Consider the following 23,323-nt stretch of genomic DNA (forward strand, 5'->3'; position numbering starts at 1 on the left):
TGCTTCTTGGCTGTCGTGTTGTTGTTCAGCGCCTGGAAGTTGGGAGAAGATTGAACTGATGGGGAGATGTTTGAACGCCCTCGGTGGTAAGAGTGTTTTTTTTTGCCTTGAGGCCAGGGCAGGCATTCATCATTGCCGCCTGATGCGGAATGGAGCCGTCATCCACCCATCTGTTGACGCCCCGGCTTCAATCCGATTCGCCAAAAACGCTCGAAAAACACGCCACTCAGTAACTCGACCGTCTTCTCACTGGAGTGCGCTTTGGGGTTTCTTCAAGTGTTAAAAATCGAGTGGTCTGTTGAAAACCTGGGCTTGATCAGATTTGACTATGAACAAAGAAGGTAGATCCGCTCTGAAAGCGACACAATTCCACCTTAAATGCGGTTTGCGTCTATAGCGGAGACCAAGGCGCCATCTTCGGTCCACCTTAAGCGCACAATGTGGCCAACAAACGCAAGCGTACCAGCCGGGCTTCCGTCCTCATTCTCCAGCCGGGGATCGCACTTTGGCTTCCCAGCTTTGACACACCGTCACTTGTGAAACAACGGGGTGTGGGGTGGGGGGAGAGACGCACAGGGGCCAAACCCCATCCGCACCCACAGGAGAAGATGTCCGAGCCCAACAAGTACCGGGAGTGGATCCTGGAAACTATCGACTCTCTCCGCTCGAGGAAAGCACGTCCGGATCTGGAAAGGATTTGTCGAATGGTCCGAAGACGACACGGGTCAGACCCGGACAGAACCCGGACGGAATTAGAAAAACTCATTCAAGAGCAGACGGTGCTCAAAGTTAGCTATAAGGGGTCCATCTCGTACCGAAACGCGGCGAAAGTGCAGAGGAAAAGCAGAAAAAAGAGTGAGTTTACGGCCGCTGGCAGCAGCAGCGCGGATGCTCCGCGGGAGCAGACCAAGCACGACCATCTGAACAACAACGGCGACAGTGCGCACAGCTTTACCGACCAGGAGGAGGGAGATGAGGACTCGGAGCCCAGCCCAGATCTCCATGCTCAAACATCAGCCAGCAGCCCCAGCAAAAAGCTCAAGCCTGCCTCCAGCCCGAGTAGCGGAAACGGGTGCCTCAGTTGTAGCGCAACAACGAGCTGCGCTGTCGGGAGCGGCTGTAAAGAGGAGAAAGCAAGTGCAGCGAGAGACAAGGGATTAGGACAGCAGGAGCAGGGAGTGGGGGGCTGTCCGTCACCCGGTTTCGCCCAAAGCACAGGCGCACACGCCGGGAGTGAAGCCAGCGGGATAACCCCGAGCAAAGCCGATGCAGCTGGCGGAGAAAAGCAGTCTGATTTGTCCGGAGCTGACACGCAGAGTAAAACTTACTCTGGGAGCGTCGGCAGCCTCTCTCATCAGCAGACGCAGAAGCAGACCGTGCCCCTCAAGCCCAAACTTCGACCGGCAGGAGGAAGCGCTAAAACAGCTGGGAACAATGCCAACTCCGACCTGGGCGACAGATTGGTGGCCTCTGTTCGCAGCCTGTCAGAGAGGAGCCTCCGCGGGGGCTCCAGCGCCGCGACCAGAGGCCACATGAAGCCGCTGGGGCTGAAGGAGATTTTGGGCTATCTGAGCAGCCAGGAGGAAAAGCTGTCGGAAGAAAAGCTGACCCGAGGCAAAGTCAAAGTGGTCATGGAGAGAGAAGTGGCGAGGGGCAGACTGCGCAGGACGCGCTGCGGGAACATTACTCTTCCTCTGAGGGGGATGGTGCTGGAGGAGCAGATGCCGAAGAATTCATCCTCAGACAGACTTGCAAAAAGCGCACTGCAGGACAAACACACTGGGGAAAAGGTGGGCAATGCCAACTTATTATTTCTAACACGTCCCAACTGTACATGGCACAGCGAACAGCGTTGGCTCGATGGCTTGCTGATAAATTAAAATCAGTTGTTCAAACCGCACGAGCAGGCACCTAGACGCGATCGGCTTCCGTCGCCAATTATGTATTTCTCTTGTTAAACCTCGATGTTAGATGTTAACTACAAAAGTGTTTGAGGAGATTTTCCGTATTTGGGGGGAGGGTTGTCGCTGTTTCTCACTCGTTTGTCTTTGGGACGCAGCTGTTTTATGTTGCGTTTGTCCTCTGTAGCTTCGGGAAATGTGTGTGTGTGCGCGCGCGCGCGCGTGTGTGTGTGTGTTTGTATAGACCAGCTTCCAGCACAAAAGGTGCGGGTTACACTCGACGAGGAGCAGAGAGCTCAGGAGCGGCTTTCCCGTCTCCCAGGACGAGCGCACGCGCGCCATAAAGAGCGCCTCTGCACGGTGCAAGCTCGCGCATCCTCTTCTTTCATTACCACTTCACAATTTGGGCTCATTCTCATTCGATGTCGCTCTCAGGAACTTTGTCTGGGGTGCGGGGTGTGCGGGCCTGCCGCGCGGTAGGCGGCGTCTGTTCTAAACTTGAAACGTGCAGCTGCCGCGCTCCCGTGAGCGCTGCCCTGCCTCAGCAGGGGTTGTAGCCGAAACCCAAACAGCCAAACATCGTGTTTGTGGACGTTTATCACACTCTAAGGCACCATTATATCTCCGTACTGTATTATTATTATTTTTTTTTGTTAACGCCGCATGCCGCCTTGTGCCTCATTGAATCCTTTGTATCGTTTCTGACAGCGCACTCTCCTCCCCCTCTTTCTTCGCCGTGGGTGCAAACTTGAGTAGACTACAGTAGGCGGCTCGTTATTCTATATTTCTGCGTCTCTTTCCAAGAATAAGATGTTTTAGAGCAACACAGCCCGCCCCGAAGAAGCGTAGCAGACCTAATTTATGTCTGAAATCTTAACAGATTGGGCTATTCCTTAACAAGAACTCCAAGACAGTGGCGTAGCAAGAAATATTTTTATATGGAGGCCAAGTTGCATTGGATGACACAGAAACTGATGTCATAGTATTGTTTTTTTCCTGCGTGGCACATGGCTGTGCGGTATAGTTATCGACCGTCCTCTAGCCACCCCAGCAGGCATGACAGCCATGTAGTAGCTACATATTTAGTTAAACCTCGGCTGATCAAATTAGATCAGGAGCTGTTTCTAATGCTTTCTGAACCCGTGAAAAAAGCAATGAGAATCTTACATTTCATGTAGCTTATCAGCATGTACCATTTATTTCCAAAGTTCTCAAAAGTTAACTCCATTCCCTTTAAAGCAGCACGAGAAGGTGTGAACCTTATGTGGTTCTGACTCATTCTGATGGCACACTGAAACTGCCATGGAGTGCCCAGGGGCTCAGAAACCACATCTCAACAGGCTCCACACCATTTTCCTTTAGCAAGGTGAAACGTCAACCGCTGGAAAACAAGGCACTTCAGCCAAAACCCACCAATTTGAAATACTCCAAATATTTACTGTAGTTATCTGTATTATAACAGCTGCGTGTTCAGTCGTGTTATTAATTAAAGACTGAAGCATCAGTTTTATAGCGTTATCACAGATGAAGCTTCAGTTAGCCACCTTAGCTCTGTTTCAGACTCACATACAAACAAGTGGTTCTCATGTAAAAATGTTTGGTCAGTTTTTGCAAATCTCATGCCAAAGTCTTGAAAGTTGGGATCCTTGCTATATGTTCCCTGCTGGTTGGCAGTTCCTGGCACTGTATTAAGTTCAAAGTGAATTAAACTGCCAACTATACAACAGAAGAACCAAAACGTTTGAATCTTTTTGTGGTTTTGAATCTTTTTGTGGGTGTGCTTGTTCATTACTGTTATCACTGTATTTAAAATATATGGTCATTTTCATGTCAGGTCCGACAGAGATTTGTTTTTACAACAGTAATGTTACATCCCTGAACTATAGGCGGAGCCCAAGAACCAAAAATACTCCCTGGTTGTGCTTTAAAATCCATACAGAGCCCCCAATAAATCCATGGCTAAACCTTGATTGTACATACATATATATATATATATATATATATTTTTTTTTTTCTTGAATTATCTCTAATGTAGCCTGCAAATATAATTTCAAAAATGTATTATTTATATATATTTATTATTTATATAGTTTTAGGGTGTGGACTGAGCAACTCAACCCTACTCACCACTGCTTTTATGTGGAGGGTGTCTGAATTAAGATCTGTTCTACAGCTTCCAGCTACAAGGCAAAAGATAATAATTGTGTACATACGCTTAATAGTCCTTGAAATATGTTTTTAACATTTGAGAGGAATACATCTTTTAGGCTGAGAGCTCACACTAGCACAAATAGCGAGCCAAGCTCACAGTTCCCCTCACCATCATAACAGGGACAAATACTTTATTGTCAGTTTTCATCATCTTCATCTTAAAAAAACACATTTCACTCCTCTGTAGTTTGGCCATATAGGCGGTATTCATCCTTTGTTGAGGCACAACCTCTGCAGGAGTCCTGATTTTAACAGGTCCAGGTTGTTAAAGCACAGCACATGTGTTCTGTTTAAGTTTTTAGCAGGTAAGGTTAAGAATTGTCGGTCATTTTGGGATACTTTTAACTAAAGTTTTTGTTTCTGATGGCAAAGGAGGATTCTTTTCAATGACAAGTTGCAAATTAGAACGATTTAGAAAACCAATTCAACTTGGATTTCCTTGTCTGGATATAAAACATTAAAGAAAGCAGCGATGAGCAGTGTGATGTGAAGGAGATAAAGATGAGGAGGATGGATGATAGTACTCTGAGCTCAGAGTTGTGATCTACTTTTCCCCTGGAAATCTGAACAGCTCACTGAAGGACAGTTTTCAGACCTCTAGAGGTCTCAAACAAAGTAACAGGGTTGTGTTATTTCTGAAGTTTATAGTTGTTGTGACTTTAGACATCTGCTCTCAAGCACAGAAACGGTTTCTTAATATGTCTCCTGTAAAAATGATAGCATTTATTCAGTTCTTTAGTCCCTAGATAGGTATTATTGGAGGTGGGATTGACTCAAGGGTACTGGGAGGTATTGGTTTTTAAGGCTTTTTATTATTTCTACTGTTGTTGCTTTTACACTCTGTGATGCACATTGTGCTACATTCAGTCTGAATGTATGAAAAGTTCTCTAAATGTTTAAGATTAGCCGCATTCGTACTGTAGGAACCTTTGGCAGTTCCTATAACCTTTTAAGGAACGGGGCCGTTTTTTCCCGCATTCGCACATACAGGAACTCGGGACCATCGCCCTCAGTTCCTATAACCATTTCAGCTCCTTCTCCGAGGCTGGGTCTTTTCTGGGTTCTATAGGAACACATCTGACGTAGGTGTTTGGTGGTTGGTAGCTACGCCCCATGTCATGTTGTTACGGCTGAAATGTTTACTCATACGACACAGACACAACCGGCGCGTGTTTAATAAGTTAAACTTACACGTTGTCTCCTTTGTCTGCGGCGCTCTGCTCTCCTTCCTTCATGAAACGAAGAAGCATCTCCTGCGCTCAATCCTGACTCTCTCTGTGTGCTCTGATGTTAGACGACCGTTCTTGGAACGGCGTTCTTAGAACGGCTCTGTCCGAATGCCGCTTTTGATTATATTGATGAAATTGTACTTTCTAGAAGCAGCTGTAACTATCCCTCTTAAGGACTTCACTAGTGCTTGTTTGGGGTTTCCAGGCTTAACTCTTGGGCACCCATGGCCACCACTCATCTCCCCCCCTGCAAGGCAGTGCTTAATCTCCTTTTTGTTCTCCTTTTATTAACAACACCTTACAAACGTGTATATGTCATTGCAGCCACAATTGCCTGCCCTCCCAGAGAATGAGCCTATGGAAACCGCCACTGAGGAAGACGGACGGGAAGGAAATGAGGAAGGGGAGGAGGAGGATGATGCTCAGAGTTCTAATGAAGAGGGAGGAATATCACTGGAAGCCACAACGACCAAAACGGGACTCATTGCGAAAACCAGAGAAGATACTGAGATCCAGAGAGCATCAGAGGATGAGGGCCCCCAGGATCAGAAGCAGGGCAGCAAAGGTGTGTGTCTGTGGATGTGCATGCTCATGAGAGACCGTTATTATCATCACAAATGTAAAATTCTCCCCTTTGTCACTGTTGATAAGCGCAATGATGTCATTACTGACAGTTTTACCAATGAGGACTTTATTGGTTTTTATTTCTCTGTGTTTTAAGAGTTGATCGAAGCATTTTGTCTTGTCTTTAATGACCAACCTGTAGTTGACGTTTGTTAGTAACTTTAATCTCCCATCTTCCCGCATTTCATCTAGCTATGGCTTCCGGCTCTTCTGGGATGTCTGGGCTTGATATTCTTCCTAAATTGCAGACTCCACCTGTTCAGGGACCTTCTCTGTCACAGTGTAATGGTGCACACTTGGAGGAGAGAGCTGTTGCCTCTGATCCGCTGCACATGGAGGCACAAGTGGAAGCACAAGTGAGTGCACGCACATGCATCTGTCATTATTTTTTTATTTTTTTTACAGGATAAAGGGTTTTTCTCAGCCTTTTATCCAAACATGTTGGCATAGTATGCCAGCGTCATCAGTTGAAAGTTTCTTTGTATTAAAAGTAGAAGTATATATTTGTTAATTGGACCAGGGTCAGTAACAAAAGTAGAAGTTACAAATAATGAAATCAACTTAAATTTGATATGGGCTTAGAATAAAAACATGGTAGGTCAATTATAACTGCATAGTTTATAGGATTTATGGGTGCTAATAAAATATGCAAACGTTTACCAAATTTCCTGGTGTAATCCGAAGAGAAGGAACATTAACTTCAGAGCCAGGGAGCACCCCGACTAAAGATACAGGGTGGGAAATCTGATAACAATATCGAATTGTTGTCATCGCTGATGCCTTAACATGTTGGCAGATGTTTGATATTGTTGCTGGTCAAAGCAGTAACCATTTTAAGTACTTTATATCCTGGGATTAGCTATGATTAGGCAATTTATTGTAATTTATTTATAGGTCAAAGTCAAATATGTAAAGTTACACATTATTTACTGCACGCTTTAATCAGCTGCAACGACTGGTCCCCTTTTTAACGCTGATGTAGCTTCTGAACCTTATTCATGTCCCTGCTGTAAACTGAGTTTATGAGGGAATAATGGGTGTGAATGTTTCATCTGTTTCATCGGCCGGAAAAGGGTGGAATGCTCTCTTCGGGTCGGGAATGAGATCCTTCCCCAAGTGGAGGAGTTCAAGTATCTCGGGGTCTTGTTCACGAGTGAGGGACGAATGGAACAGGAGATTGACAGACGGATTGGTGCGGCGTCTGCAGTGATGCGGGCTCTGCACCGGCCCGTCGTGGTGAAGAAGGAGCTGAGCCAGAAGGCGAAGCTCTCGATTTACCGGTCAATCTATGTTCCTACCCTCACCTATGGTCACGAGCTGTGGGTAGTGACCGAAAGAACGAGATCGCGAATACAAGCGGCCGAAATGAGTTTCCTCCGCAGGGTGTCTGGGCTCTCCCTTAGAGATAGGGTGAGAAGCTCGGTCATCCGGGAGGGGCTCGGAGTAGAACTGCTGCTCCTCCGCATCGAGAGGAGTCAGATGAGGTGGCTCGGGCATCTGGTGAGAATGCCTCCTGGACGCCTCCCCGGTGAGGTGTTCCGGGCCCGTCCCACTGGGAGGAGGCCCCGGGGAACACCCAGGACACGTTGGAGAGACTATGTCTCTCGGCTGGCCTGGGAACGCCTCGGGGTCCCCCCCAGAAGAGCTGGAGGAAGTGGCCGGGGACAGGGACGTCTGGGTCTCTTTGCTCAAGCTGCTGCCCCCGCGACCCGATCCCCGGACCAGCGGAAGATAATGGATGGATGGATGGATGGTTTCATCTGCATTTTACTTAAATAATTGTAGCTAAAAAATGACTTTTGGAGATTCATATTTTTAACAAGCAAACATAGCCAAAAGTTAAAAATGGCCTAAAATGAAGAGGATATGGGCCTGTGCATCGAAACATTTATAAAACAAAACAGCATAATCAAGAGTTATGTTTAAAATCTTGAAAGCGCAGCGATAGTGCAGAATATTAACTTCGAAGAGACGCTGCGCCTAACACCGCATCTTCCACCGTCCATAGCGTGGAATGTTAAAGTTGCTTTTTCTTACTAAATGCATGAAATGAAATCTTTAGTAGATTGCAAAGTTGCAACCTTCTGACACTAAACCGCAGTGGCTTCATTATTTTACTGGTCAGTATGGCTGTAGACAGCCATTTACCTCCAGCGGGCCTTTTTTAGACAGTAAGGCAGAAAAGTCCCACGGATTATACAAGTTTTTGAACCCTTTAAGATATACTTTAGCTCTCCACCAGGGGTGACTCATCAGTCTCATCAAACTTGGTCCTCCCCTTTGCTCTTCATGAACATCATCATTCACACTCCCACAGCAGATGCTTTTAATGTCCCGCTGCAGTTTTGTCTTGATGCTTTTCCATGCAGCCAGCTCCTCTTGAACTTTATTTTAGGGGGAGGTTGTATCACTCCACTGCTGTAGGCCCTCCTCTGGCAGAGGCCTGTGGCCCTGTGCATTTTATTTGACCTTCTGTCTTCTCTCCGTGCAGAGTCATACACAACGTGACGACATAAACCACAACTCCTCAGGCTTTAACAGTAAGTTTGACTTTACTGACAATCTCAAAATGCGATTTGCACATGCTTGTGTTTCATAGTGCGTACGGATGACAGTGAATCGTACTTGTTTTAATACTTCTCCTTCAGGCTTGGAGTGCAAGACAGAGGTTGGAGTGTCATCCTGCATGCTCACACCCACTGCCTCCCCAAGAGATTCTTACCTGTCTGAAGATCGAGGGTCTAGCAATTGTAGTGGAGGGTGAGTACAGCAAACTGAAGATAAAGCTGGACGTATCCATGTAGGTGTGCGAACCAGCTGCTTTCTGTTATTTTCTGACTTATCTGAAGAAGAATTTCATATGAGTATGAATTAATAAAGATGATTGATATGTTTTTTCAGATAAATCTGAAACTCTTTTCCCTTATATCAGCTTCAGTTTTAAAAAGACGAGTAGCTGAGAGAAAAAACAAAATAAAAAAACCCAACATTGAACTTCTTTCAAAGTGCATTTGACCTGGTTTTAAGCTCCTTATTCAGGATCATTATTACTCCATTTATCTGAACTGTCCAGGATTTCACTATCCATTGCTAACAAGCACTGCAGCCCCTCCTGCTTTACTCTCTTTCTACTGTGTCTGTGCCTGTAAAGTCTCTCAGCCGTGAGCATCTGTGTCTTGGCGAAACAATATCCGATATTCCTGAGCTCCAAGCTCATCCAATTTTTCTCATCTCACGTTTCCCATGGCAATCAAGGGAAGAAATCACTGAAACTTCCTCCTCACTGCTCTCTGCTTTACTCCTGCCCTACGTCCTCGGTGTTTCCTCTTTATCTGATCTGGATTTGGAATCTCATGTAAACAGCTTTCACGTCACCAATGATTACTCGTGTTAACGGTTCATAAAAAATCTTTTCTTAAATGTTCCAGAAATTGCTGAAAAGTAACACAGCATCCAAATCAACATAGAGAAATGTTTAAAAAAACAAGTGTCTCCACTGAAAGAAAAACAAAAAAGAACTCAGAAATTAAAATAAAACAAGACCAAAGTGTACTTCTAAAGTACTTTGGTCAGAAAAATTTTTTATAAAGAAACTCTCTAAACCAAGGCACAGTTATAAGGTTTTATTTAAGCCAACATGTGCCAATAGACTGTTTAAATGTACTTTATTCAAGGAATAAATAAATAAAGCGCATTGGAGGAATACTGAAGTAGTCATTGGGACATGTCACCCAAGCAGTGTGATTAAATCTAAGCCCCACTCCAGCAGTTATTTATCTCCTAAAACAGATCTGTTTCCCTCACAATGAAGGCATTTTCCTAAAAAAAAGATTATGGGATTTAAATCAGGTTACTCAGGTTTGACTCAACACCTTTTTTTGTCATTCAGTGAAAGGGGATCTATGAATATGCTAATCTGGTCCCACCCAAATCGCACATCCTGAACTCACCCTTTTGAGGCTGTGGGTAGATTCAAAGCAGAAATCCCCAGCCATTACACTGATGAGGGATTGTGCTTGTGATATGGCTTGTAAAACATTGAAAAGGAAGAACATCTCATGCACAGGTTAACCAGGTTAAAATACTTTTTTCGTTGACCTGTGACTGGCTAAAATGTAGGAACACTTCGCATAATGATGCACTGCTGTGGCTGTTCTGCAGATTGTCTGTTGTGGAGACTTTTTCAAGCTTACTAAGGTTTTGTGTAAATGAAAATGTGCTGACTCGTTGAACCGTTAATAAAAGACCACTGCTGTTTGTTTTGGGTCCATAGCTGTAGGAAGGGCCTTTTGTCATTTTTGTGCTTTTAATGATCACAGTCATTTCCCTACACTGACTTGGAAGGGGAGGTGTGAGGTAGGTGAGTATTCTGTTTTAGCGTCCAATAACGTCACCACTATATGTCACCAAGTCCCACACACTGCTCCTTCGAATAAAGCGAGACCAGGCATGGCCATCCACCATTAAAGAGAATGTAAAGTATGATTATCTTGTTTAGGACAGTGACCAACAACGACAGAGCAGTCTATTGTTCAAGGTTTGATTTATTCACCTGTAGAAAACCTGAATTTATATGTGTTGCTTAAACATAGGAAATAATGAAGTCTTAGAGCACTTTCTTTTTCTGTTTTTTTAAAGAAAGTAATCCAGATTAATAATCCAGATACCAAAATCTAATAAATTCCTTCTCAAAACCATGCATACAGGCAGTACTGTGTCCAGAGCCACCACCCATTTCTTTATATTCTGCTTCCAAGGAGCTAAACTTTCTTGTAATCCTTTAAAATAGTCTTGAGTAATAGTTCTCCACGCTTTCTTTTGATGTTGGCTACTTTTTCACTCATTTTCAGCCCAGTTCTCGGACCAGACCATTTTCAGACTAATGTTTTCTTTTCTTACCTTAACATCAACCTTTGAATTGGTCAAGCAAAATTAAGGCACCCAACTCAAGGGAAGAACCAGCTTTCGTGTACACATAGTACAACAAAAGGCCTCCAACATCCGAGGAAAAGTTTGAAATGTCCTTCAAAAAGCCTGGAGAACTATTCCTGAAGACGACTTAAAGAGTAGTCAAGAAAGCTTGTCTAAGAAGATTCTGACTGTGTTGAAGAATAAAGGTGCTCATACAAAATGTTGACTTTCAAGCTCATTAGAAAATTAAAAACTCTTTTTTCCCCTTTAACGCTGTATTTCCATTTATGATTACACCTGTTTCAATAAATTGACCTTTTTCCTGTGAATTTCTGAGGAGTGAAGACTTTTTCCAGCATTCCAACATAAAACTTTTAGCTCTGTCATTGGCTATACATATATTTTTACTATTTCATCATCTTTTGTGAGTTTTGTAATGGTCAAACCTATTTTTTCCTAGGCTTATGACGTCTGAAGGGGCTAAAGGGAGTCCCATGGACTGGAGTGTGTCTGATGTGGTCAGTTATTTCACAGCAGCAGGCTTCCCTGAGCAGGCTGCTGCCTTCAGGATCCAGGTGAGCGAGTTGTCTTCTTTAACAACCACTAGGCGGTGCCTTAGGAAGGCTCATTGATGTGCACTTCAGACCTCGACAGTTAAAACCAACATGAACTCCCATGCACTGCTTTGCTCTCTTCATCAGGAAATCGATGGAAAGTCTCTTCTCCTCATGCAGCGCAACGATGTTTTGACAGGCCTTTCAATCAGGCTCGGCCCCGCCCTCAAGATCTATGAGCGTCATGTAAAGGTTCTGCAGAAAACACACTTCGAGGATGATGAATGCTAACAACACACATGAAATACCCTCAGACTGTTTGTATTTACATATAGTTCAAGTAATATAAAGATGCATGCATGATCTACAATATGTCTGCTTTTAAATCTTGGCACACATCGCACAATCAGACCACGGTTTCTCTTCGCCCTTGACTGTGATTGACACAGGATTGTGGCTGGATGTTTTGGACAAGGATTGTTCTGCCTGAGCACAAATGTTGCAAGGAAAAAGGCTGATTCATAAAACTGACATTCCAAGATGCAACAATTCCAAACACTTTTGCAAACTTTCTGTTTTTGTTGACCAACAACTTTTTGATTTTTTTTTTATTACACTGTGCAAGGAGGTTTGTGTTTAAATTGTTATGTCGTGCGGACATTTGTGCACATTCTGGTGGAGATCATCCTGAGAGGTGGATGTCCGCTGTTCTTTTGGGGCTGCGATTTGAGGGGTTCTCATCTGTGGGTTTGTCCATGTACATGTTGGACAGAGCAACAGTCTAGACACTGTCCAGATTCAGTAAATCCTCAGTGGCTGCAGTACAGGTTGATAAGAAGAGCCATCATATTTGTTCTAAATGTCAAGAAAGAATTCAGTGCAGGGTTTGTGATGCTCTGTAAAAGAGTGGTCAAAGCAATACGTATATGGCAATTTTCTCCCTTCATGTTTGAGAGTTTTTTGTTTTTTTAAGAAGCCAAATGTCTCCCATGAAAACCTCACATCATCAGAATAGAAGAATAGAACAGAAGAATACTTTATTCATCAGGTTCGGGCTCATGATATATATAATTTCCCTTTGGGATAAATGAAGTATTTATTCTTTTCATTTCCTTTCATTTGATTTTCATTTCATAATATTTTTTACTTCACCACATAAGGAGCAGGTTTCTCAAAGATACCCTTTGGCCTTCAAATGCAGACCTCAAACTTCTGATTGGTTCTCTGCTTTGTGATTTGAAGCACATTTTCATTTAGTCTGGCATAAACAGCCGGGGATGGCCTGTGCTCCAGAGTAAGACCAATCCAAGAAAGCTAACTGAAGCGAAAGCAGAACAATCAGCTCTTCATGACATTAATATATATAATTCCATTGACACATACTCATTAACACAAAGCCATTTGTAAATTATTGGAATAGTAACATCTAACTAAAAGAAAATTATCGCCGTGTGAAGCTGAGTCAGTTGTTTCATCTCTTACACCACCTGCACTTTTACAGCCCACATTCCAAGTTTTGCGCAATAAGAATCGAAGAAAAAAATTCCTTTTGCTTTTGTCTTTATTTCTTTTTTCAGCACATTATTAAGAACTGATGATGACGATGAATTAATTGATGTTCAAATCAGATCCAAGTCTTCTTTCTGCATTCAAAACTCCTCTACCTCTTGCTTTCATTGTCTTTCCAAGAAGTCTTTTTCATGCTCGTTGCATTTAGTTGATAGAAGGTGTCTCTCCTGGTGTTGTTGACATCATTTTGTTCTTATTTGTCAAGTCTGTTGGAGTCAACAGCTGTGTATGTATCCTGATTCTCACAAGCAGATTGTATGAAGCGTCTGTACCCTTTTTGCTTGTCTGTTACTTGTTTAAGGACAATTTTAGTAATAAAAGTTTACATTAAAATACCTGTGTGTGAATGCTCACTCGTTTCAGTTCTTGTCATCAATCAAAAAATGCTCCACGTTTGCGCTTGTTCATGGGAGGGTTTGTGTTTGTCTACATGTTTATACCACACACAACATGCAGCGAATGAGGGAGGGAAACCCAGACAGTGCAGAGCAGCTGGGTCACCACAGCAGTTCCCTTCAGTCACAAGGAGTTGAAGACGAAAACACCATGCTTTGCTTTATCAGAGAAAGGACTAACCCTGGAGATGAGACACGATAGCAGCAGTTCTTTTTAGATAAAATGTCTGCTTAGGGTTTATTTTGAAAAATTTCGCACTAGTTGGAACCAGCTAGACTTTTGCTTGCATTTGCTGGCGAGTAGCAAGGGTAGGAGGAAATATCACACGGTATCTGTTCTGGGACACTCTCCAAGGTAAGTGCTTGGGATCTCAGTGTGTACGCAAGTGTGTGTGTGCACCCATGATTGGGTTATAATAAGACAGGGAAGCAGATGGGCATATTTATACCTCCTGTGATAAACAAGCAGGCAGCAGCTCCCACAAACATGGTGGCTAAAGACAAGTGAGGAAAAAGAAAACACTGAGACTCTGCTGGGAACCTCTGGGCCTCTGAAGAACAAAACCTCACCGAGGCCAATCAGATTAGAGAGAATCTGAACGATTTGAAACATACAAGCTCTGTTCCTGAATATTCTGCAACAACCACCTGAAGACGGTGAAAAAACGGAGATTTTCTGAACACTAAGGAGACAAAAGAGGAGCAGACATGCCAGGCTCAGGAGGAGCAGAGTGAGTGAAACAGCTGCTTGTGCATGAATCTATGTGTGTGCCCACTCATGCACTTTTGAACATCCGAAGCAATATTTTTTTATATGATGTATTGACAAATTTTATCCAGTATACATTTTTTCGTTTAATATGACTGTGATGAACTCCAAAATGGTCATGATATTTTCAGGTTTATTTTGTCAAAAAGTTGCTACGTGCAGAGACGAAGAGATTCTAAATACAGCACTGTGTGTCACATGAGGAAATTAGATCTTAGTGTGCAGAGCCTGCATGTGTGTTTCAATGTGTCTCTTGTCTGGAAGCCCAAAGGGAGAAGATTTCTCCACTGCCATCCTGAAGCAGAAACACCGACCAAACAGACTGATTGTGGACGAAGCCCTCAGTGAAGACAGCAGCATCGTCAGCCTGTCTCAGGTGTGTTTGTGCGTCGTGAGGCGTGAAAGCTAACACCAGAGCCATGTGTGTGTTTGTTCTTAGACTTGTGTGTTTACACTAGAGTAAAACAGAGGAGCTGCAGCTCTTTCGTGGGGACACGGTGGTGTTGAAAGGACGAAAGCGGCGGCAAAACGTGTGCATCGTGCTCACTGATGACACCTGTGGGCATGAGAGGATTCGAATGAACCGAGTGACGCGCAACAACTTACGTGTCCGGCTTGGTGATGTCATTAGGTAGATCTTTCATGACTAAAGTGTTTTGTTGTGGCACCATGTGGGGATCGTTTTATGTAATCAATTTGTTTGATATCACAGTATTCATGCCTGCCCTGATATCAAGTATGGGAAAAAGATCCATGTTCTCCCCATCGATGACACCATTGAGGGCCTCACAGGGAACCTTTTTGATGTTTTCCTCAAACCATACTTCCTGGAGGCTTACCGGCCGGTACACATAGGTAAGGTAACACCTCTGCCACTAAACACACCACAATAACATCATCTGATTACTGATTTGCTGATTAAGCAGCAAATCCCCTGCGTCTGAGAGAAGTAACTTTCTGTCTGTGTTGTCAGGTGACATCTTCCTGGTGAGGGGGAGCATGCGGGCGGTAGAGTTCAAGGTGGTGGAGACAGACCCTAGCCCTCACTGTATCGTTGCCCCGGACACTGTGATCTACTGTGAAGGACAGCCAATCAAAAGAGAGGTCCCTGATCTGTTTGTTTTAATGTTAGTGTTTATTAACCATCAGAAAACAGGAAGAACTACATCTCAAAGATACATGTAATATTAGAACTGGTCAACGTTCCTCTGACGAGAGGAAAGCATAGGCCGCGTGTTTCAATATTTCATACTTTAAATGTTGTAAATGTATTTTTCATTGATTTGTTGTCGCACAAGGTCGAATAATCATCTTCCCAGTACTTTGTTTAGTCCCCGATTCCACCAAAACATCTTTAGTTGCTGAAAACATTTCCGCGTTTTGAAATTTAGCTTTTGTGCAAAACTATGTAAAAAACTATGTCCAAAAGTTTAAAAAAATAACCGAGACATAGGGTTGTGCTACAAAAGACCTCAGGATAGAATGCAATTTTGTAACGTTCAGCGACACCGTCGCTCCTTTCACATCTTATTCCACTTCTCTCTGTGATGAACTTGGGTCACACAGTTGTATGAAAGTTACACGTGAGCAAGTCCCTCCCGTGTGTCTACATCTTGACTTGGGGCAACATTTGACACAGAACAAACCAATCTTTCCCTTTAGAAGACTATAATGTCTAAATATTGACCAACTGGCTTTAAGGGGTATATGTTGATGTTAGAAAAGGTCTTAGCAGACTGCGACACCTTCAGCCTGAGGAAAATAAAAGCACAAATTGATTTCTGGATATATTCACACCGTTTGCTTCAATAATTCTCATGCAACACTAGTGCCACCACCACCAGGGATCTATTCTACAGTAATTCTGGATACATCCTGCCTTTTGCGACAGGATGAAGAGGAGAGTCTTAACGACATCGGTTACGACGACATCGGAGGCTGTCGGAAACAGCTGGCTCAGATCAAAGAGATGGTGGAACTTCCTCTCAGACACCCAGGACTCTTCAAAGCTATTGGAGTGAAGGTGTTGTGCTCATAAACATGTACAAACTGTCACCACATCAGCCCATAAAACTACTCAGTTTTTATTCAAACATAACACTTCTCTTTTCATGACTCTCAGCCTCCCAGAGGCATCCTCCTGTACGGTCCTGCAGGTACAGGGAAGACCTTGGTGGCCCGAGCTGTAGCCAATGAAACTGGTGCCTTCTTCTTCCTCATCAATGGTAAAACTTTCTTTTAATCCAATAGTGTTAGTTAGACCCTAACTATGAAAGGTGACTGGAGCCTGACAGGAATGATGAATAAGTACATGAGCTCTCCTATTTGTGGCTCAGTGCAGGAAGTGTTTCCCATTATTCTGTGAGCAGGTCCGGAGATCATGAGTAAGCTGGCTGGAGAGTCCGAAAGCAACCTAAGAAAGGCGTTCGAGGAAGCAGAAAACAATGCTCCAGCCATCATTTTCATTGACGAACTTGATGCCATTGCTCCCAAGAGAGAGAAGGTAAGCAACAGGGAGCAAGTGCACAACCCTGTCTGAAACTGAACAATCTTCTATCCTCTGTTCTTTGTGTGATGGTGTGCGTGTCTCTGCGCAGACGCACGGTGAAGTGGAGAGGCGTATAGTGTCGCAGCTTCTGACCCTGATGGATGGCTTGAAGCAAAGGGCTCATGTGGTTGTCATGGCAGCAACAAACCGACCGAACAGTGTGGACCCCGCTCTGAGACGCTTTGGTTAGGGCAGCCGCATGCGCCTGTGAACACGCCCACAATCAATGCCATGCGCACACAAAGATATACTTACAGATACAGTGTGGCCTCTCCAGGCAGGTTTGACCGTGAGATTGACATTGGAATCCCAGATTCGACAGGTAGGCTGGAGATCGTGCAGATCCACACCAAAAACATGAAACTGGCCGATGACGTCGACCTGGAGAAGGTGAGCTGGGGGAAAGAAGGAAGTAGTTTAACTAGTTAAATGTAACATTTAAAGCTGAAATGATGAGTTAATTAACGATTAACTTTTTTTTTATCGATTGTCTAAATTAGGTTTTTATGTCAATCAAGCAGCTTTACTCTTTTGACTCTGAGGATTTTCTGGTTTTCTTTGGCTCATGGGACTGTAAACTGAACACCTGCTTGCTGCACAGAACAAGAAATGTGAAGAAGAGATATTTGACCGTAGAAAACGAAACAATACGGTAGAATCACTGATCAATCAGTTATTTTAGAAAGTAGGATTCAGATTGTACTATAATGAAAATAATCATCAGTAGCATCTTTAAAGAAATGTAATGACATGTTCATTAATGTCCCTGTGTAACAGAACAAACATTTTTGCATGAACAGAATTAAATCGCAATCCTACTATATTGATTTGCTTTCAAACAAAACTATTCTCAGAAATAAGAATATAGGAATTATTGTTTGTGTATGTCATGAATGGGAGTACTTCCAACGATCGCAGATCTAATTCACTTCAGTTGAAGTGATGTATGTCCCTGGTTGATATTACTGAGACTTCTCAGCTAGAAATAAATGCAAGTTATCCAATTTTCTATCATCAAGACAAAAACAATTGGTATCTTTTACTTCTAAAACAAATTAACCTGCAATTCATTTTCAATGTTCATATCACCCGAGTTAATCAATATGTCATTCTTTTAAATTAGGGTGATTGTTTCGACGTCTTTGCAGTTGCTGAGACGAAAACTTTGTGTTTTGTTTTGTTTTTTTAAATCTGCGTTTCACCAGTTCATAATGTTATCAAAAGTTCACAGTCACATAACTGTGAAGATGCCTCTACAAAGAAACTCAGTAAGTAAAGTCTGTGAAAGTAGGTGTGAATCGTGGCAAAAACACCTCACAACATGGCCAACAAAGACACCTTTAGTTGACAGAAACAGTAAAACACAAGTCTAACTTTTGAAGGAACTTTCAGAGATCAGCATCGGATCAGCCTAAGGAAAATAACAACCTACCTGCAGTAAAACATGGCAGAGGTTCTGTCTTGATGTGGGGCTGCTTTGCTGCCTCTGGATACCAAAATCATGGGATTAAAGAGGCGTTTTAGAGATTGAAATGTTGTTACTCTGTGCCAGAAAACTAGGTTTAAAGTGAAGGTTTTGGGGTGTTTCAGCAGAATAGTGACAAAAGAAACAAGCATCCAGCAGGACAAAAAACTAAAAAAGAAAAGGTTTGCTGTTTTAAGCTGCTCATGGCGCTTTATATGAAATGCACCAAAAAACCTTTGAAGAGAGACACTTACAAAATGACTCCCGCAAACGTTTAAGAGCTTGAACAAGCAGCAGTGGAAGAGCATCCAAACCTACCAGGAGAGAAGTGCAAGAAGACTGTAGATGGAGGAAAATGAAAGACTGTATAGAGGCAGTCAAAGGTTTTGTGAAACGTGCAAATTGTTATGTCTGAGGAACATTTTGTATGATTTAAATTCCTTCTATGAAAGTCATTATTCTTTTTTATATCACATAACATTTTCCTAAAGTGGTCTACTTTTAATACATTTCTGAAAATACTCAAAATTTTATCATTTACACTTCAGGGGTGCCGTTAATTCCTGCCAGTAGGCTACTGCACTCATCACGGCATTATATAACTGAGATGTTACCCCCAACAACCAGACCACCTTGCACCAATCTTGATGTATAAGTGGGATCTTTTGTTTAACGTACTGTGTGTCAGATCGCCACAGAGACCCATGGTCACGTGGGTGCCGACGTCGCTGCTCTGTGCTCAGAGGCTGCTCTGCAAGCCATCCGCAAAAAGATGACACTCATAGATCTGGAGGATGAAACCATCGACGCTGACCTGCTCAACTCACTGGCTGTCACCATGGATGACTTCCAAGTACTTAACACATGCAAGATATGCAGCCTAAAGCTCTTCCAGATACTTTCAGCGTATAGAAATGCATTAATGTGAATTATATATGACTATTTCTTAATGATATTTGCGCTTCTTTTCTGTAACACCATTGCGCCCCACCGCCCTCAGTGGGCTTTGAGTCAGAGCAACCCATCAGCTTTAAGAGAGACGGTTGTAGAGGTGCCTCAAGTCAACTGGGAAGACATCGGAGGCCTGAACGAGGTCAAGAGAGAACTTCAAGAGCTTGTTCAGGTGGAAGAAACACCCGCATGCTCACCTATGAAAACAATGCAAACAAATGCAAACATAGCTCCCAACAACAATCCATCAATCTCCATCTTACGCTCCTCAGTATCCCGTCGAGTATCCTGACAAGTTCCTTAAGTTTGGGATGACTCCGTCTCGTGGGGTGCTGTTCTACGGCCCTCCAGGCTGCGGGAAAACCCTCCTGGCGAAGGCAATCGCCAATGAGTGCCAAGCAAACTTTGTCTCCATCAAAGGACCTGAGATGCTCACCATGTGGTTTGGAGAGTCAGAGGCCAATGTCAGAGACGTGTTTGACAAGGTGGGAGTTGTACCACGGCAGATTTGGTGGGAGTTTTAGTGTTTTAAGTGTTATTTATATATTATTTGTACTTCCTTTTTTACACTGCATGCTGCCTGACCTTTTCCATCTGCCGACAGGCCAGACAGGCAGCCCCCTGCATCTTGTTTTTTGACGAGCTAGACTCCATCGCCAAATCTAGAGGGGGTGGGGCGGGCGACGCAGGTGGTGCAGCTGACAGAGTCATCAACCAGATACTCACTGAGATGGACGGCATGTCCGACAAAAAGAACGTTTTTATCATCGGTGCAACAAACAGGTGCACTCTTTTTTGCATGTCTGCATTAAAGAGTGGAAAACAGATGACAATCTTTCCTGATTTCTTGTCATCTCTCCTCTCATCACACCAGACCGGACATCATAGACCCAGCCATCCTGCGGCCGGGTCGTCTGGACCAGCTCATCTACATCCCGCTGCCTGACAAACCCTCCCGTACAGCAATTCTAAAAGCAAACCTACGCAAGTCTCCTATTGCAAGAGTTAGTGATACAATATTTTATCTTTTCCACATGTTTTTTTTGTAAAATTCTGGACTAAATAACAGTAAAGAGGGTCCAAGTCTCTTGTGTTCCCAGATAAGTCTAGTACAAAAGATACACAACTTATTAAATTTTTTCGGTTCTGTAGCCGAGTGATTTAGCACATAATCTTCTTTCATTTTAACTAAAATATTATGCAAACAGTATATCATATTTATTGAGCTTATTGTACATTTTGCATCAATATCTTATGATAAAATGAAAAATGGCTACATTTAGTGGAGGAAAAGCACGAACTAATCCCACCTTTAAGATTTCCCTTTAACTCCGGCTTCCTCCCACTGTCCAAAAACATGCATTTTAGGTTAATTGGTGTCTCTAAAATTGTCCTTGGGAGTGAGTGTGAGTGTGTGTGTGTGTGTGGTTGTTTGTCTGGTTTGTCTCTGTGTGTCCCTGTGATGGACTGGAGGCCTGTCCAGGGTGTACCCCGCCTCTCGCCCGATGACCCCCCGCGACCCGACCGACGGATTCAGTGGGTATAGAAAATGGATGGAAGGATGGATGGAAGATTTCACTTTAACCCTCTGGTTCTAAGAGTTGTATGAATTATAGACACAGACTTGCATAAAGTACTCAGAGTAGAGCGGCTGCTCCTTTGCATCGAAGAAGTCAGCAGAGGTGGTTTGGCCATCTGGTTTCGGATGCCTCCTGGTCGCATTCCTTGTGAAGTTTTCCAGACACGTCCTACTGGGAGGAGGCCCCAGGGTAGACCCAGGACTCGCTGGCAGGATTATATGTCCCTTCTGGCCCGGGAATTCCTCGGGATCCCCAGGAGGAGCTGGAGAGGGATATCTGGTTTTCTCTCCTGGACCTGTGGCCTCTGCGACCCGACCTCGGATAAGCGGATGAAAATGGATGGATGGACTTACATAAAGAATAATGTGAATATAAAAACTGAAACTAAGTTACCAGAATGCTCTCTTTTTCTCTTCCTGTCTGTAGGATGTGGACCTGGAATTCCTGTCTGGCATCACAGAGGGTTTCTCCGGAGCCGACCTGACAGAGATCTGTCAGCGAGCTTGTAAGCTGGCCATCCGCGAGGCCATTGAGGCCGAGATCAAGGCAGAGCGTCAGAGACAGAGCAGACCAGGAATCCCCATGGTCAGCAACCACTGCAGCCCTTCATTTTACACATGTTCACATCACATTATGCTGTATTAATCAGGGGAATAATGTTTGGATCTCTCTGACCTTCGCACAAATGAATACACACGAGTAAAGTCATGTCTCAAAGTTGTACCAGGCTGTGCATGCTTGGTGCAGAAAGAGACGGCGAAAGATTGCAAGTTCCCTAAAGGGCGGATGTGTGTTTGGTAACTTTCAGCCTTTGGACTGGGAACACACACATACACAAATATATACATTATGTATATATATATATATACATATATAAATAAATGCACAGTGTATTGTTTCCACATGAAGTCCTTGTATGTCTTTCTGTCTGCAGGATGAGGAATTTGATCCGGTCCCAGAGATCAGGAAGGACCACTTTGAGGAGGCGATGCGTTTTGCTCGTCGCTCTGTCAGTGACAATGACATCCGCAAATATGAGATGTTTGCTCAAACTCTGCAGCAGAGCCGGGGTTTTGGAAACTTCAGGTACAAGCATGTGTAGCTGTTACAAGTTGATTGTCTTTTAAAAGCACTTTAAGATTTTTACTGAAGACACCCCCCCCACCCAGGTTTCCCTCTGCTACTGGGACCCGGTCTGGAAGTGAAGGGTCAGGCTCTGGCTCAGGCAGGCCGGGCCTGCACAGAGAGCAAGGTGATGAGGATCTCTATCAGTGACGCACAGTGATAACACGGATAAAACAAGAAGTTGAATTAAAACTGTCTGTCTAGATTTGTTTCTGTGGTTAAAAGTTCAATTCAATTCAATTCATTTTTATTTATATAGCGCCAAATACAACAAATGTCATCTCAAGGCACTTAGATAGTAAGTCCAATTCAAGCCAATTGGAATTCAATTAATTAATAATAATCATAATTCATAAAACCGCGACGGCGGCACTGTAACACCATTCAAAGGATGTTGGAACAGGGAAACACGAGTTAATGACCATAATAATATCACATATACATAAAGAGAGTAAAGTGAGGAAAGGTGTGTCAGATGAGGCCCCCCAGCAGTATAGCAGCTTAACTATGGGATGTTTCAGGATCACCTGAGCCATCCCTAACTATAAGCTTTATCAAAAAGGAAAGTTTTAAGCCTGGTCTTAAAAGTGGAAAGGGTGTCTGCTTCCCGGACATTTACTGGCAGCTTATTCCACAATAGAGGGGCCTGATAACTGAAGGCTCTGCCTCCCATTCTACTTTTAGAAACTCTGGGAACCTCAAGTAAACCTGCAGTTTGGGAACGAAGTGCTCTGTTAGGAAAATATCTTACAATGAGATCTTTAAGATATGATGGAGCTCGGTCATTAAGAGCTTTATATGTAAGGAGAAGAATCTTAAATTCTATTCTGAATTTAACAGGGAGCCAATGAAGAGAAGCTAAAACTGGAGAAATATGATCTCTCCTGTTAGTTCTCGTCAAAACTCTGGCTGCAGCATTTTGGATCAACTGAAGGCTTTTCAGAGAATATGTGGGACAGCCCAATAATAAAGAATTACAGTAGTCCAATCTTGAAGTAACAAATGCATGGACTAGTTTTTCTGCATCACTCTGAGACAAGATGTTCCTGATTTTAACAATATTACGAAGGTGAAAGAAGGCAGTCCTAGAAACCTGTTTTATATGCGAGTCAAATGATAAGTTCTGGTCAAAAATAACTCCAAGGTTCCTCACTGTAGAACTAGAAGCCAAGGAAATACCATCTAGAGTAACTATATAGCTAGACAATTTCTCCCTGAAACGCTCAGGTCCAAAGATAACGACTTCAGTTTTGTCTGAATTTAGCAGCAGACAGTTCTGAGTCATCCAGGTCTTTATGTCTTTAAGACATGCTTGTAGTCTGACCAACCTATTGGGTTCATCTGGTTTTATAGATAAGTGTTTGATAAGAAATAAAGCTGAACCTAAAAATATCAAATCTTTGGTTTTCACTGTTTCCACTATGAAAGGTTAAACAGGTTTCCACTAATTTACCCTTATTCAAAGCTTCTCTCGTTTTAAATAAAAAATAA

The 23,323-nt window shown here is 43.3% G+C and overlaps 2 protein-coding genes across 2 annotated transcripts; both read left to right on the forward strand.

The window, feature by feature from the left end:
* The first annotated feature begins 220 nt into the window (after positions 1 to 220).
* samd1b (sterile alpha motif domain containing 1b) lies at positions 221 to 13,295 on the forward strand. The gene is made up of 7 exons (XM_075463775.1): positions 221 to 1,790; positions 5,666 to 5,906; positions 6,158 to 6,321; positions 8,457 to 8,505; positions 8,614 to 8,725; positions 11,337 to 11,451; positions 11,578 to 13,295. Exons 1-7 carry the CDS (start codon positions 609 to 611, stop codon positions 11,719 to 11,721), a joined length of 2,007 nt encoding a protein of 668 aa, XP_075319890.1. The 5' UTR covers positions 221 to 608; the 3' UTR covers positions 11,722 to 13,295.
* A 248-nt stretch (positions 13,296 to 13,543) lies between these two features.
* Positions 13,544 to 22,067, forward strand: LOC142378849 (transitional endoplasmic reticulum ATPase-like). Its single transcript, XM_075463776.1, has 19 exons — positions 13,544 to 13,749; positions 13,861 to 14,125; positions 14,428 to 14,539; positions 14,622 to 14,794; positions 14,876 to 15,018; positions 15,137 to 15,267; positions 16,055 to 16,186; positions 16,286 to 16,388; positions 16,533 to 16,666; positions 16,761 to 16,896; positions 16,989 to 17,101; positions 18,865 to 19,029; positions 19,177 to 19,299; positions 19,400 to 19,612; positions 19,732 to 19,910; positions 20,002 to 20,131; positions 21,134 to 21,292; positions 21,642 to 21,793; positions 21,877 to 22,067. The coding sequence occupies exons 2-19, from the start codon at positions 14,103 to 14,105 to the stop codon at positions 21,980 to 21,982; spliced, it is 2,427 nt and encodes an 808-aa protein (XP_075319891.1). The 5' UTR covers positions 13,544 to 13,749; positions 13,861 to 14,102; the 3' UTR covers positions 21,983 to 22,067.
* The last annotated feature ends 1,256 nt before the right edge of the window (positions 22,068 to 23,323 follow it).

This window comes from Odontesthes bonariensis, chromosome 4 (genome assembly GCF_027942865.1).
Source record: "Odontesthes bonariensis isolate fOdoBon6 chromosome 4, fOdoBon6.hap1, whole genome shotgun sequence".
NCBI lineage: Eukaryota > Metazoa > Chordata > Actinopteri > Atheriniformes > Atherinopsidae > Odontesthes > Odontesthes bonariensis.